Consider the following 15,899-nt stretch of genomic DNA (forward strand, 5'->3'; position numbering starts at 1 on the left):
TATAGTGCTGGGCCTGGAATCAGGAAGACCTGCTTTCAAATCTGGCTTCTTATAATAAGATACTTATTAACTGTGTAACCCTGGGCAAGTCATTTAATTGCTGTTTTCCTCCATTTCCTCAACTATAAAATGGGAAAAATAATAGCACCTATGAACATGGTTGTAATATTTGTAAAAAAAGAATAATGAGAATAAATAAAAAGTATCTAGCACTTAGCAAATGCCATGTAAATCCTTATTCATCTCCCCATTCCACCCCCACCTCCTCCATTTAGACTAAAGTTCTCATCTTGCAGAGGAAATGGACCCAGAAACTATGTCCAAAAGGCTATCATACCCTTTGACCTAACAATACCATTACTAGGTCTGTATCCCAAAAGAGATTAAAAAGAAAAGACCTATATGTACAAAAATATTTATAGCGGCTCTTTTCTGGGAGCAAAGAATTGGAAATTGAGGAGATGTCCATCAACTGGGGGGAATGGCTGAACAAATTATGGGTTGTGATTGTGATAGAATGCTATTGTACTATAAAGAATGATGAGCAGGATGCTCTTATAAAAACCTGGAAAGACTTGCACGGGCTGATGCAAAATGAAATGTACTGTGTACAAAGTAACAGCAATATTGTAAGCTGTGAATGACTTAGCTATCCTCAGCAATACAATGATCCAAGATAACTCTGAAGTACTTATGATGAAAAATGCCATCCATTCCCAGAGAAAGAACTGATGGTGTATGAATACATATTGAAGCATATGTTTTTTACATTATTTTTCTTGAGGATTTTTTTTCAGTCTATGTTTTCTTCCACAACGTGACTATTATGGAAATGTTTCGAATGACTACACATGTATAACCTATATCGAATTGCTTGCCTTCTCAATGCAGGGTGGGGTGGGGAAGGAGGAAGGGAGAGAATTTGGAATTCAAAGTTTTAAAAACAAATGTTTAAAATTGTTTTTACATGTTACTCGGGGAAAATAAAATACTAAATCAATAAAAAATTGGTGAGAAAAAATAAAATAAAATTGGAACAGTCAGAAAGGCAGGAAGGCAGGAAGGAAGGAAGGATGGAAGGAAGGAAGGAAGGAGGAAGGAAGGAAGGCAGGAAGGAAGGAAGGAAGGAAGGAAGGAAGGAAGGAAGGAAGGAAGGAAGGAAGGAAGGAGGAAGGAAGGAGGAAGGAAGGAAGGAAAGAAAGAAATGGACCCAGAAAAGTGACGTGACTGTATGCAAGACAGATGAGTAGCAAAATGGAAAAAAACCTGATCTGGCTTCTCTTTTGGCTCACTCTGCTCTAAAGAAAAAATATGATTTCAGAGCTACAGCTTTGACTTATCCCTCCATGAGACCACTGGTATTTATGTCCCAGGAGATGCTGAGAACGAGAATCCAAGGGTACGGATATCCTCAGCTCTTTTCTGAGGGAAGAGAGATGGGGCAAAGGACATCTGGACTCCTGGTGGTCAGAGCAGAAATGGAGGAAAAAATGCTGTCCAACATTCAGTTTCTCTACTTGCCTTGGGGTTCCGAAAGACAAACCAGTCAAACTTTCCTTCTCCATACACTAATACACCCTGTAGGATTGACTTTCTTTAGGGTTTGGGTTGGGATCCTCATGCATGGGCTGGTTGGCTCAAATGGTTAGAATATGATGCTGCGGAGGCAAAGAATACAGGTTTGGTTCTGAAGTAGCTTTGTTTGACTCTTAATCCACTTTATGGTCCTAGAATGTAGACCCAAAGCCTAGGACCCTACACTACGAGTCAAACTGTGGATTAGTGTAAATACACCTTCACTTTCAGGAATCAACCAAAAAAGACAACAAAGATACCCCAAACCTTTAAGAATATACTCATATACTAATAATGGTGGGAAATATTAGTAGTTATCCTCTGTAACATCTTCCTTTAAGAAAGCCTTTCCTGCTCTCTTTATTCTTAGCCCTTCTCTTTCTTGATCATTTCCAATTTGTCATATATATATATGTATATATGTCTATGTATATAGATGTGTGTGTATGTATATATAGCTTATTTGTACATGGTTTCTTTGCCTGTTGTCTCCCCCACTAGACTGAGTTTGAGAGCAAGGATTGTGGGTCTTTTGCCTTCTTTGTATATTTAGCACTTACTAAAGTGTCTGACACACTGCAGGCTAGCTGACTTAAGGAGCTGACGGCCTAGTTCTTTTTTATCCCAAAAGCTATTAAAACTACCGGTATATAACAAGTGCTAAAAGTGGGTGGGGATGATGACACTTGACAGTGGACAACAAATTCTGGCATTAAAAACTCATAATAATTATGGGCAATACTCTATGACTGATTATGAGCTTACTTTGATATTACATTGAAAATTTATAAAGCCATTGGAAGTAATGAGCCATTAGAATGTAAACTCCCCGAAGGCAAGGACCTTTTCATTCTTTTGGCTTTGAACCCCCAAGTGCTTAGTGAACTTGCTTAGTAAATGGCCTTTGAAAGAAGGAATAAATGAATTATCTCACTAACGGCCTGAGGTCCCTATTTAAGTCCTAGAAAGGCAAAATAAAACCCTTTGGCCTTCTCTTTCAAGAACTGGACATTCAAAAGTTTTCCTTTGAAGTAAAACAACAGCATCATTTTTTGTTGGCTTTTAAAAATCTCCATCTCTTCCCTCACAGAAAAATAAAATGTTAGAGCTGGAAGGGACCTTTTAATTCAACCCCCTTATTTCACAGCTGAGGAAACTGAGGCCCGGAAGAGTTGCATGACTTACTCAAGGTCACATAGGAGGTACGGAGCAGAGGAGAAACCTGAATTCAGGTCTCTTCATTTGGAGTATAGTAGCACTTTCCCCTACATCAAAGTCACATACAGCTCGTTACTTAAGGACAACTAAAAACTCTTGGCTCTCAGTTCAATATTCCTTTCACTCCCACCGCTTGCATTTATTTGCTTTTTCAGAACTTCTCAAGTACTGAACAATCCTATTTTAAACATACAAAAGGTATGTTACTTAAGTATCTTTTAAATATTGTTATCGACATTTTAGGAAATGGGGATTCTGAGGACCCAATGAGATCAAGTATGTAAGCATGTGGTCCCTCATAGGCCAGATTTCTCTTCCACGGCCTAGACATTGAGCAGAAGTCGTTTCCCCATCTTTTTTTTCCTTCCAAATTAAGAAGCCAGAGCAGAAGAATTCTACTTTCTTCAAGCTCCTTGAGCAAGAGGTTTGTAAAGCCTTAAAACTTCCTAAAGATGAAGTGCTATTAATCATAAATTGGTTTTCTAGTGACTACATAACAGTACCATTTAGTTAATACATCAAATGGCATTTTTTTGCATTTTTACAAGTTGGGTACTTTCAAAGTGCTTTCACATACTAGTGAGGTAAGTACGCAGGAGAGGCTATTATCCCCATTTTACAGATAATTTTAGGGGCTCAGAATCCAATGAAGTTAGGAGTGGAAATGGGGCAAGGGGAAGTGCCCCTCCATGCTTGGAGTGTCAGCTTCTCATTTTTATGAGAACAGGGAAGATTAATTCATGCACATTTTGAAAAGATTGGGCTCAGGTCACTTTCCAAGAACATTTGGGAGAAGAGAAAAAAACAACAACCCACAACCTCCAGGCCTTAGGAATCCCGGCCGACTTTTTTAGTCTCTCTGTGTCCTCCCCAAGCCCTGCTGTCGGTCCGAGCTGCAACCCAGCCAAGTCTCACACTTTTACCCTATCTCCTTCCCACGCTTGTTTCTCTCTCAATTTAAAGGGGAAAAGTGGGAACAACAGCGAAGAAAGAGCCTAATGCAAATGCACTTCTGGAGGGGGCAGCATTTCACAGCACCATTATGCTGGAAGGGTGGGGAAATTTCGGCTCATTTCAACCCTGCCCTAGTTCGGGGGGGAGGGGAAGCCCCGGGGGCTCAGCTCCTGGGGGCCCCAGAGAGGGAGGCGTGATCGCAGGCCTTACAGAAGTTGCACAGACCCTCCGGGGTGCAGAGGGGAGTGGGCGATCTGGCAAAGGCAGGGAGTGAACGGGGGAAGGAAGGAGGGCGCGGCGCAGCCACCCCAAACTGAGCCAGGTTCTTGAGCTTTGCAGCCCGAGGAAAGGGGGTGGTGGGGGAGAGAACACAATATGCTGATTGCATGGCAGGGGTCGGGCTGCTGCAGCAGCTGGAGGGAAGTCCCCGTCCCTGTGCAGCCCGGGTTGTTTTTCTCGCTCTCAGCTGCAGTGGGCGGGGTCCTCCCCGGGCGGGCCAGGCGCGCGCTGGCTCAGATGACCCTCCCCACCCCCAGCCCTGCTTTCTCTTTCTCGGCTTCTCCCACCCTGCTCGCCCCATCCCCCATTTCCCTTTCTTTCTCCCTCCGGCACCAGCCCTCCGCCCCCTTGGCAGGCACCACCCCCTGCCCAATGGCCTGGACTGTTGCGCGCCGCATCAGCTGAGCAGGTCGGGCGCTTGGCTGCTGGCAGCCAATCAGGGCTTGCGTGGGCTGGCCTTGTACTGGGAATAAATGGAGCTAAGCAGGCTGGCGAACCAGGCAGAGCTGAGAATGGAAGCTTTTCTGTGGGTCATATTCCTCAAAGCTACCTCCACGGCCACCAGCTAGAGCCTTCGGCCAGCAAGCCAGCAGAACGATCGGCCCGCGCCCCCCACTTTGACAGCTAGCTTCCGCGTCCTTTCATACCCAGGTAACCTGCCAGCCTACCCAGAGCCTTCCTTAGAGGGGCGGGAAGGGACCCTGCAAAGGATGTTTTGCAAAACTTGTTTCTTCCTTTCCCTAACCCCGCCTCCCTGTCCCCAAGCCCGAAGGTCTTTCTTGTTCCCACTTAGGCTCACCCCTTCCTCTTGGTGCGAAGTCGCACCCAAGCATCAAAGAATGCTCTTTCTTATTTCCAAGGATTGTGATGATGCTGGGCACTCTAAGGGCGGGCGCCTCCATGGAAAGACTGGGGGAGGGGGGGCGGGAAGGAGAGGGAAGAGGGTGTTGTTTTTCTTGGTGTGTATGTTATGTTCGCCGCAGGACCTCCCCTAAGGGCCTTTTCTGTGGTTGCCCTTACACTCACAGTGCCTTGGACATTGGGGACCCGATGTTTGAGGATCTGGATTGTGGTCGCGGCGTTTCTGTTTTGTTATTTTCTTTGTGTTTGTGAAAACCGGAGTGTGTTTTATTAGGTCCCTCGTCCTTCTAGGAGGAGGGAGGAGAAAGCTTTTTAGCTTTTATTTTAAAATTTTATTGGAAAGACAGCAGCGCGCCTGGTCATAGTTCACTGTTACTTGTGCACCCCATCAGCTGCTTGCAACTGCCCGCTAGGTCCCGGGGAAATTCCGGGGCAATTCGAGGCTTCCATTTGTGACCAAACAATGGGACCTCCTTAGCTGCTGCGTTACCTTGAGAGTCGGCGGAGACTGGAAGAGGCCAGAGACAGAAGGCAGCCGGCCTGGCCTCTTTTACATTCTGCCTGGCTGCCTCACCCTCCCCCCGGCACCCTCTTTTTTAAGGAGGGGCATGCTCCTTCTTACAGTTATCTGTAAGATCGTAAAATCAGGAGCTGGAGGGGAAGGGTGGGGGGAGGAGGGCAGGGGGTCCATCTCCTTGCCAACCACTGGAAGGGAAAGAAGCGAGGGGGAAAGGGAGGGAGAAAAGGGTGGAAAGCCCAGAAGACTCCAGGGTCATCCGCCTCCTCGTACAGCTCCTATATTCCTCGGACATTGAAGTCATCAGGGGGGACCCCTTTAGTGATTATGAAGGCAGTTTCCTCCCAGACTGTTTCTCCTCGATCGATATCTCCTCACCTTGCTTCTCGATCTTCTTCTCCTCGGGTCCGGAGGGGAAAGGGGGAAAAGCGGAACCACAGCGATCAGTATGAGACTAGTGACTATGAGGAAAGGCATGGACAGAAGCTGAGAAAGAGACGGTTGAAGCGTAGGCCTAATCAGATCGATTTCCTTATCCCGCAATGTACGGGGTGAGTGGAGAAGAGGAGGAGACAGGGGGAGGGGGGTTCTAGAAGAAAGAAGAGGAAGAAGAAGAAAAAGAAGAAGAAAGATGCGGGGGAGCAGCGGGTTCCACCCCAGACCACTTTTAAGTCCCTGCAGGTGTTCCTACCTTACGTGGTTTAGCCTGAGGTTAGGGACACAGAAGTAAAAAATCGTTGGCCAGTAGAGGAAGTACTTTCTTTTAAAAAAGTGCCCCGTGTTGAATTGACTAGACCTGACTAGTTAGTTGGAAGGGAGGTTCCTGGGAAGAGTCCAAGGAGAAATGGATTTCTCTGGTATTGGGAAAGAGGTTGAGGTGTGTCTTTGACTTAAGGCCCATTTGGGCAATGGTGTCCTGGAGGACCTGGCCTGAAGGTTTGACTTCTCAAATATTACTTGACCGACCAGGTGAATTTCCCCCAAAGGCAGGAGTACCTGTTTTGGTAAGTGGGAACTGGGTTGTGGTTACCCATGGAAAAACAGTTGCTTCTCTGTTCAAAGTTATCCACCGGAAGATCCCATTAACTATTCTGCCCTCCTAACTGTACTTTCTCTCTTAAATTTGGGAGTGTATTGCTTCTTTAAAAGAAGCTAGAATTGTTATCTTTGGGTGTCCTATGGTTTTTCAGGACTCCTTCATCTTTTGATTATAGAGTAATCCTTGACCCATGTTCCTGGCTGATTTGAAATTATCCCTAGTTGGGGCAGGGTTGGCAGATTTAGATTTGATCCCAACTTTTAAATTGGATGGTTGCTCCTTCACCACTTTAGAGGAATGAAGAAAAATGCATCTACCTGTCTTAAGCTGTGTTATGGGATTGAACTATTTCTACTGCTGGCCTTCTAATTTTAAAAAGTTGTTTGGTTTTTTTCTCTAGGCCCTCCTACCTTTTCTGTTCTTGCATTTCATAGAATTTGTGGCCTTGTTATGCCATGTGAGAAGAGGCATAACTGAAACTGATTCAATATCTGTATATCTCTATGCGGGGAGCTATCATCTTTGAAGCCTTCCTTGATTTCCATCCACCCAACTACTAGTGTGTTTTATACATACATACATACATATATATATATGGTCAATATTTGTTAAATGAATAAATATTAATTGACAGCTTGGGTGTTAATGTTTTGGGTATGCTTCTACCTGTCTGGATAAATCTGTTTTTCTAAGGGATCCTAGCAACAGGCCAGCTTGGGGTCAGTGTTCTCATGCTGTTATTTTTCTTTTTTTTTTTCCCCACCCTCCCTCTCTTTCCTTCTTCTCCCCCTGCTTTATAACTATCCAGGACAGCTTCCAACATGGCCACCTCAGCCAGTTCTCACTTGAACAAAAATATCAAGCAGATGTACATGAACCTGCCTCAAGGGAACAAAGTCCTGGCTATGTACATTTGGATCGATGGCACTGGTGAGGGACTGCGCTGTAAAACTCGGACCCTAGACAGTGAACCGAAGAGCATAGATGGTAAGAGGGATCTGAGATCTATCCCTGCAGCTAACACTTCTTTCCATTTTCATTCTGACCATTTTCCTTTGACTGTTTTTGTATTCTATCATCCTCTGAACTCTGAGAGTAAAGTCTAGGCAACCCTTAGCCCAATTCCTACCAGATAAACTTAGTGAATTCCAATTAGAGACAAAGAATGGGGGCCTCTTTTATTTAAATCAAAATCTGTAGGAGAGGAGTTGCCCCTTCCCATTGACTGCAGGTATCATTATTAGAGATTAAAAATCTATGATCCTGGTGAATTGGTCTGACCTTCAGTTTTATTCCTGTATGAATCCAAGGGCAGTAGTAATAATAGTTGGCATCTGACTTTGCTTTAAGGTTGCAAGTGCTTTATATTCATCTCATTTTAGCCTTGTGAAGGAGATATAGTTATGATCCATATTTTACAAATGAGGAAACTTCTCAGATGTTAAGTGATTTGTGGAGGATCACACAGCACCTTCCTTCTATAGAATAGAACAGGACAGTGACTCCAACTAGCTTAGAAAATAATTTTTATCTTGTTTATTTCTTTTGTTTTGTCTTCTCTCCACCACTAGGCAGGTTAGTGGATGAGTGCTGGAATCCTGCCTTAGACACTTTTTTTTTGTTTTTTTTTTTGTTTTGTTTTTGGCTAAGCAATGGGGGTAAGTGAGTTGCCCAGAGTCACACAGCTAGTAAGTGTTATTTTTCTCAGACCGGATTTGAACTCAGGTCCTCCTGAATCCAGGACCAGTGCTCTATCCACTGCGCCACCTCAAATTTTTATCTTCTTGAGGAGGAGTGAGGGGAGTAGTGAATGGGCAAAGTCACTTCATATGTATATAAAACAATAGTAAAAGCCTTTGTACTTTATAAGTTAGGTCAGCTAGGTGGCTTAATGGATAGAGCACTGGCTTAGAGGCAGGAAAGACTTGGGACACTTACTAGCTGTGTGACCCTGGACAACAAGTGAGTCACTTAACCATGTTGGCCTCCATTTCCTCATCTGTAAAATGAGCTCTCTGTCTCTCATCTCAAGAATTCATTTTCTCTATAGAAGAAAAGGAACAATTAGGTTGAAGGTTGGGGGAATGATAATCTAGATTGGAAAACACATGTTCATTTTTTAACTGAATTGATTGGCTCACCTCCATCTCTTCTCTCCCCACCCCTCCCAGATCTACCTGAATGGAATTTTGATGGCTCTAGCACTTATCAGTCTGAAGGCTCCAACAGTGACATGTACCTTGTTCCTGCTGCTCTGTTCCGAGACCCCTTCCGAAAGGACCCCAACAAACTGGTTTTCTGTGAAGTTTTCAAGTATAACCGCAAGCCTGCAGGTAAGGATAGTTCTTTTTTTTTCTTCTGATAGGGAATGAGGGGAATCCTCCCCCCCCCCCCCCCCCCCCGTCTTCAAAATAATGGAGCAAGATAAAGTGATTAATAAACTCTTGGCCCTTGAGGAGGGGAGAACCAGTTAAAGGTATTTAGAGTAGCCCAGGCAAGGGTTCCTTGCAATCCTGAATAAGGAGCCACCATGCAAATAAAAAGAAGGGGCTAAATGGGAGAGAGATTTGTAAAGGTAGGAAGGAAAGATCTTTTTTAGCATGAACTTGGGACAAATAGGAGTACCCCTGGAAGAGAGGATAATAAGGGAACTCAACTTTGTCATGAAGATCAGTGGAAGAAAGTGGAGATATTTTTTAGACTGGAAAAGATAAAGACTGAAGAAGGAAGCATGGCAGTCTTGCAAGTATTTGAAAAAGGTCTTTATGTGGAAGAGAGATTCTACTTGGGACTAATGGCTAAAAGTTATGGGGAGGCAGATTTGTGGCCAAACATAAGGAAAAAAATGAATTTGGCTTGAGAGTAATGGAGACTCCATTTCCTGCCTTTTATACTGGCCGGTCTCCCATTCCCTGCAATCTTTTCCCTAGTAATCTCCTCCTCTTAAAACCCCTGGCTTCCTTTCCTTGAGAGACTCATCTCCAGTACTCTCTCTCTGGGAGGCCTTTACAGCTCTCCCTAGCTACTAGTCACTGCTTTTCCACTTAATTATTGTCTCTCCCTTGTTAGAATGTGAAATCCTTAAAAGCAGCTTTTTGTTGTCATTGGAGGTCTTTATCAGAGGCTGCCTATATGATTCATACTTGCTTAATTAATGTGTAGACTGGATTGATAAAGAGTTCTGGGGTTGAACTGAAGTCTCTATGCTCCTTTTGAATAAGCTTTCCCTCCTTTCCCATCTTCTCAGGCCCAGTCCACGTACCTTCTTTACCAAGTGATGTTTTAGGGCTCCATACCTATCTCACTTAGACAATGAGAGGAGTTTTGGGCTATATTAGCCTGTTCCAGTTAGCATTTAACAACTTTTGAATTGTTTTTCGACCCATTTCTTTTTCTCTGAGCCTCAGTTTTATTTAGTATCACTATTATGGGGGAAGAGAAAACAAGCATTTATATAGTGCTTTATTACGTGCCAGACTAAGTGACGTAGTGGTTATAGAGTGCTAGGCCTGGAGTCAGGAAGACCTGAGTTCAAATCTGGCCTCAAACACTTAGGTTTGTGACCCTAGGCAAGTGACTTTCTCAACCTTCTTTGCCTCAGTTTACCTTATCTGTAAAATTATGTGGAGAAGGAAATGGCAAACCACTCTAGTATCTTTGCCAAGAAAACCCCATATGGGGTTTTTACAGTATGCTAAAGGGCTTTTTACAAATATTATTCAAAGAACAGGGATCACATCTTAAATTGTTTCTCTATCCCTCACACCCACACAGTTGTTGACCTAATCCATGCATGAGACATTTGAACATCCTTGTAGGGACAATGTCATTGAATGAAAGGTAATCTGTGGGGGGCAGCTAGGTGGTGCAGTGGATAGAGCACTGGCCCTGGAGTCAGGAGGACCTGAGTTCAATTCCAGTCTCAGACACATAATACTTCCTAGTTGTGTGACTTTGGGCAAGTCACTTAACCCCAATTGCCTCACTTAAAAAAAAAAAAAAGAAAGAAAGATAATCTGTGTTCTCACCCAGTGTTGTCTTGTTCTGGAGAAGTAATCCAGTATAGAGAGAGATAATAAGGTTTAAATTGCTTTCTTCTAAGTCCTTGACCTTTAACTTGAATTGTCTATATTTTTAATGAGTTAAAATTTGGTTTTGGTTAGCCTTTTGGGGGGGAGCCTGTGGATAACTTGCCTAGGGTCACGTAGCTACTTGTTTCTGAGGGGGCTTTGAACCTAGTCCTTCTGGCTTCAAATTCAGTTTTCCAGCCATACTTCTTTTGGGAAAGAATAAGACTTAATGCATGTGATAAATCCAAGGACAGCTTTCTTTTGTAATTAGAACAAACTTTTCTTTGGCCTTCAGATATGTGTAGAATGTGAGCTCTGCATCAAATCTGGAGTTCAAAGTTCACATAGCTAGTCAGATGTGACAAGTAACGTTCTGTTCCTAAAGGTTTCTTTATGTTTTTCTTCTATTGCAGAGACCAATTTGAGGCATACCTGTAAACGGATAATGGATATGGTGACCAACCAGAAACCTTGGTTTGGTATGGAGCAAGAGTACACTCTCATGGGAACAGATGGACACCCTTTTGGTTGGCCTTCCAATGGGTTCCCGGGGCCCCAGGGTAAGCTCTCCTTCACTACAGAACCCAGCTAGTTCCTTCACCTTCATCAGAAAGCTATGACATTATCCCCGGGGGCCAATCCTGCTGTGTCTACATGTAGTCAGATCCTAGTAACAAAGATCTTACATTATAATGTGGAGGGAGGATTGGTGGGTGCTGGAGACCCAGCCAAGGCCTGTGAGGAAGGGAGAGGGGTCATCTCCAGACTAAAGGAATAATAGTCAACCAACGGATAGCTGTGCAGGTCTTAAGGACACTCTTTCCCTCCTTAAACGGGCTTGGGCTTGGAAAAGGGCTTGAATTTCCTCTTATATTTCTGCCTTATGTGTTTGCCTCCTATCCTCCCATGCCCATAGGTCCATATTACTGCGGTGTGGGAGCCGATAAAGCTTATGGGAGAGATATAGCAGAAGCTCATTACCGTGCTTGTCTATATGCTGGAGTCAAAATTGTGGGAACGAATGCAGAAGCAATGCCATCTCAGGTAAAGACTTCCCTTTGGTCCTAGAGGAAACTGGGTAGAGGAAGTTGCTTCTGAATCACTGGGCCAGGGTAGGACAGGACAGCTGGTAGAAACTACAGCTTTTACACAAGGCATCCTTGATTTCTGTGGTAAAAGTTTAGGGATGGAGATGGGGAATAAGTGATTTTGAAGGGAAGGGGTCTCTTCCTGACACCTACACTTTGAAAATACAAAGTTAAAAATCAAAAACAAAACTCTGCCCTCAAGGAGCTTACCTTCTACTGGATGGTAACATGTACACTGATAAATCAACAAGTCAATTCATTAAGCACCTACTATGAGGCAGGCAAGATGAAATACACCCGGAGTAATTTGAAGGTGGGAGTGGGAGAGTACAAACAGTGGAGACATTGGAAAGGACACACTTCTGACTTGTGATGGTCTCTGAACTGGAGGGGGATGGTGGCAGCTAAATTTTGAAACCAAATGAATCCTGTTGGTGTTCTCTTCAGTGGGAGTTCCAGATAGGACCGTGTGAAGGGATTGAAATGGGAGATCACCTCTGGGTTGCCCGCTTCATCCTCCATCGCGTGTGTGAAGATTTTGGAATGATTGTAACATTTGATCCCAAGCCAATCCCTGGAAACTGGAACGGAGCTGGTTGCCATACTAACTTCAGTACCAAGGCCATGAGAGAAGAGAATGGTTTAAAGTAAGAAACTGATTCTTCTGGGTCGCTTTGCTGATATTTAGTCTTTTACCATGGAGGCAGAGGAAGGGGGGATATGGAGATGTGGGAGAAATGAGAATAGAGGGCAGTTTAGGAAGTCCAGATAGCTAGAAATAGGTCCCCCGTGCTTCCCTAAGGCACATCCTGTTCACATTGATCCTTCTAGCTGGAAAGAAAATAACTTTTTTGGTTATGTTTGGGATTCTCAGTTTGACTATGGTCCTTAAAGCATGTGGCACATTTGGGAAGAGTACTCTTTTCAGAGGAACAAATTCAGTGACTTGGTGTTAAATGCTGGTCAAGGAAGAAAATTCAGTGAGCAACGATTGACATTTAAAGTTATTGATACCTTTTTGCTCTTTTCCAGTTGCCCATCCAAGGCACAACACACAGCCCACTACCCAACCAAGATAGGGATTGCAATCTCACAGCTGTACTACATTCCTTACCCATAATTCCCCTCTCCAGCTAAAAGAGGGAGATTCATTTCCTCATCTTGGCATTAAATTTCAATGACTAAAAACCAAATTTGTACTAATACAGGCTGATATAAATCATAAATGAGGAGGGAATAGAATTAATGAGTTTATAGAGCTGGTCTATACCTAGTGGCTTACATTTACAGAGTGTATTTCCAGGGTTGTGAGGAAGGATAGATACTAGTCTCTTTTTGCAGATGAGAGATGAGTTAAATGCCTTGTCCCTGGTTAATCTGCCTCAAATTCTGGGTCTCCTATGACTTAGACACTTCTCTTATTATACTATAAAGTCTTGAGCCATGAGCCACAGTGCTTTTACTTAAAAACAGGTTGAGAAATTGATTGCCTTCTCAAAGAGGGAGAGAATTTAGAACTCAAATTTTAAAAAAAGAAAAAGTTTTTGCATTTAAATTAGGAAGTATTTAATGACATAAAAGTATATTGGGGAAAAACCAGGTTGAGAACTCCCCATTTGATCCCCATATCAGCTCCTTTCCACCATCTTTGCCTTTCAACGGCTGTTTCTCTGACCTCATCTTGCACATGCTTTTTGTTCAGGTTTATTGAAGAAGCCATCGAGAGGCTAAGTAAGAGACACAAGTATCACATCCGAGCTTATGACCCCAAGGGGGGTCTGGACAATGCCCGTCGCCTGACAGGTTTCAATGAGACATCTAACATCAATGAGTTCTCTGCTGGTGTGGCCAACCGAGGAGCCAGCATTCGAATTCCTAGGATGGTTGGGCAGGACAAGAAAGGCTACTTTGAAGATCGCCGTCCCTCTGCCAACTGTGACCCTTACGCAGTGACAGAGGCGCTTATCCGTACCTGTCTTCTCAATGAGACAGGAGAAGAACCCTTTCAGTATAAAAACTAAGTGGACTAGACCTACAGATACCTTATGTATCCCTCACCCCATAACCCTTTTCTCACTCCCTCTTCCAACCTCACCTTTCCCCTCTTCCAATTTTCCCTATTAGATGTAACTCAGGGCACAAAATACCATGATTTTTGTGCCCACAGATAACTCCTTGCTTTTTTTTTTTCTTTGTGGGGGAAGGGGAGTAGGGTTGGGGGATGTTTTTAATCTTTTTTTTTTTCCCATCATTGATGACTTTTTGAAGACTGAGAAATAGTATGTTAGTGGGGAAAAAGGGGGTTGGGGAACATAACCACTGCTTCCATCTAATCAAGTTTGTACATCAACATAGACTTGTGACTTCAAAGGAAAAAAATAAAAGAATAAGTATTTGAGATAGGGGAGGGTTGGGGGAGAGTGGAAGGTGGGTAGGAGGAGGAATTTATTGAGTTTTTTGGAAGGGAGAGAGAAGAGTATTAAATTCATGAGACTCTAATCTACTTTTCTTAAAAGCTAAGAATTAGTAAGGAGTGGTGGTCTCAGCTTACAGGAAAACAAACCTCTGTATGGGCCTCTTATATTTTCCCTGGCCTAGTGGGGAAACCCTTTGGCCAGAAGCTAGGCCATAGGCTTTGTGAACCAATGGGGACTGCTCAGCTTTAGAAAAGAGAAAAGGAATCTTGCCCACTCATCCTCCCTTCACCCAAAGCAGAGTAGTATTTTTATATTTAAATTTAAAAACAAAAAAACTTTATGGGGTATATATGTACATGGGTCAGAGGTAGACAGGCAGCGCAGGTGGGAAGGTGTGGTCAGAAGCAGGGAAAGAGCTCTGCTAAGAAGAAAAGACTGTGCTAGAAGGGAATTGGTATAAAAAAGCCAGCTTTGGTGGCTGGCCATCTTTTGAGCTTAACCTCTTGGCCCTGTCCATGTAGAAGTGGTCACAGCTAAAGGCAGCAGGAAGCACCTGGTGGCTGTGATTTTAACAAGCACACATTGAGAGAAGCGCACATATATGGGAAAGGAATGGGGGTGGGTGGGAGTTGGGGGGGGGGTTGGTAAAAAGTATGAGTTGGCTGGTCAACCATGTTACTGACAAGGCGGGGAAGGGTTGTGGGTGTTTATTTTCTGGTGGGACTAGCATGTCACTAAAGCAGGCCTTTTGATATATTAAAAAACCTTTATAAAGGCAAAACAATTTTAGATTCTAATGTTTATAAGGTTTCTAAGTTGTACAGTTTTTCAGAGTTGCATGCATGTATGCCCTAGTATGCTCAAACCATCCCCTTGCCTTTTAGTGATGAGGTTGGGCTTAACAGAACTGGATTCAGGCATTTGTGATTTTGTACCCTGGTATCTTTTCTGAGTGCCAGATCTTCCTTTGCCTTTTTGTCAAAAGATTCCTGATTAGTTTTTTTTCCTTTTATAATAAAAAAAAATACCCTTAATTTCCAGCTCTCTCCCTTGCTGGTTTCTCTGGTTTATTACGCCATTACTGGCTTGGTTAGTTGGACACCATTGGACAGGGTTGTGTGGATTTCCTGGCTTTGACCTCGAGCTAGTTTTTTTTTTTTCCCATTACCCTTACCATGAAGAATTCTTTCGGCCATGTACAGCATGTTCAGAACTTAATACTGCTGTATTTTAAACAAGCTACTTATTGCTAGGATAGCTCCTGTAAATCAACCCAGACTTTATAGATTCCATTGACATTCTTACCAAGTTTTGTATATACCTATATATGAGGCTAACCTGTCTTCCCTTTACAAAAAAAGAAAAGGTCCTCCTTTCCCCTGCCCTTCAAATCACAAGTTCCATGTACCTCACTCTGCTTGGGAGCTGATGGTTTTTGAGAACTAGATAAACAATTATCTGAACATACTGCTTAGGGATGCTATTGTCATCATTTCAGAGAAGAAAAAGGTCTTATTACCTCTTTTAGAGAAGTCTTATCATTAAATAGTAAATTACTTGAAACGTTCTTGCTTCTTTAATAGATATTTGTGTACTTAACCTCATACTCTAATTGCCCGGAGAGTTTGTGAACTAGAGAATTAAACAATTAATCTGAACATACTGCTTAGGGATGCTATTGTCATCATTTCAGAGAAGAAAAAAGTCTGTTTTAGGAGAAGTCTTATTAAATAGCAAATTGAAATGTTCTTGCTTAACCTAATAGCCAGGAGAGTTTGTGTGTTGTAGAGACATTTACTTTGTCTTTCAGAAGCTTCCAGGCCTTGTTCTGGGTATTCCAACCATTGGTGGTATAACTTCCTCTACTCTGAAAAACTTTCA

The 15,899-nt window shown here is 43.1% G+C and overlaps 1 protein-coding gene across 1 annotated transcript; it reads left to right on the forward strand.

Moving 5' to 3' along the window:
* Positions 1 to 4,501: 4,501 nt before the first annotated feature.
* On the forward strand, positions 4,502 to 15,680 carry GLUL (glutamate-ammonia ligase). Its single transcript, XM_020984358.2, has 7 exons — positions 4,502 to 4,677; positions 7,252 to 7,430; positions 8,615 to 8,776; positions 10,927 to 11,073; positions 11,430 to 11,557; positions 12,049 to 12,248; positions 13,304 to 15,680. The coding sequence occupies exons 2-7, from the start codon at positions 7,265 to 7,267 to the stop codon at positions 13,620 to 13,622; spliced, it is 1,122 nt and encodes a 373-aa protein (XP_020840017.1). The 5' UTR covers positions 4,502 to 4,677; positions 7,252 to 7,264; the 3' UTR covers positions 13,623 to 15,680.
* The last annotated feature ends 219 nt before the right edge of the window (positions 15,681 to 15,899 follow it).

The sequence above is a fragment of the Phascolarctos cinereus genome, unplaced genomic scaffold (genome assembly GCF_003287225.1).
Source record: "Phascolarctos cinereus isolate Bilbo 61053 unplaced genomic scaffold, phaCin_HiC Scaffold_5;HRSCAF=322, whole genome shotgun sequence".
Classification (NCBI taxonomy): domain Eukaryota; kingdom Metazoa; phylum Chordata; class Mammalia; order Diprotodontia; family Phascolarctidae; genus Phascolarctos; species Phascolarctos cinereus.

Coding starts and splice junctions, on each gene's coding strand:
- GLUL (XM_020984358.2), top strand. CDS start 7,265: ATGGCCACCTCAGCCAGTTCTCACTTGAACAAAAATATCAAGCAGATG. Junction 7,431..8,614: donor TGAACCGAAGAGCATAGATG/GTAAGAGGGATC, acceptor CACCCCTCCCAG/ATCTACCTGAATGGAATTTT. Junction 8,777..10,926: donor GTATAACCGCAAGCCTGCAG/GTAAGGATAGTT, acceptor CTTCTATTGCAG/AGACCAATTTGAGGCATACC.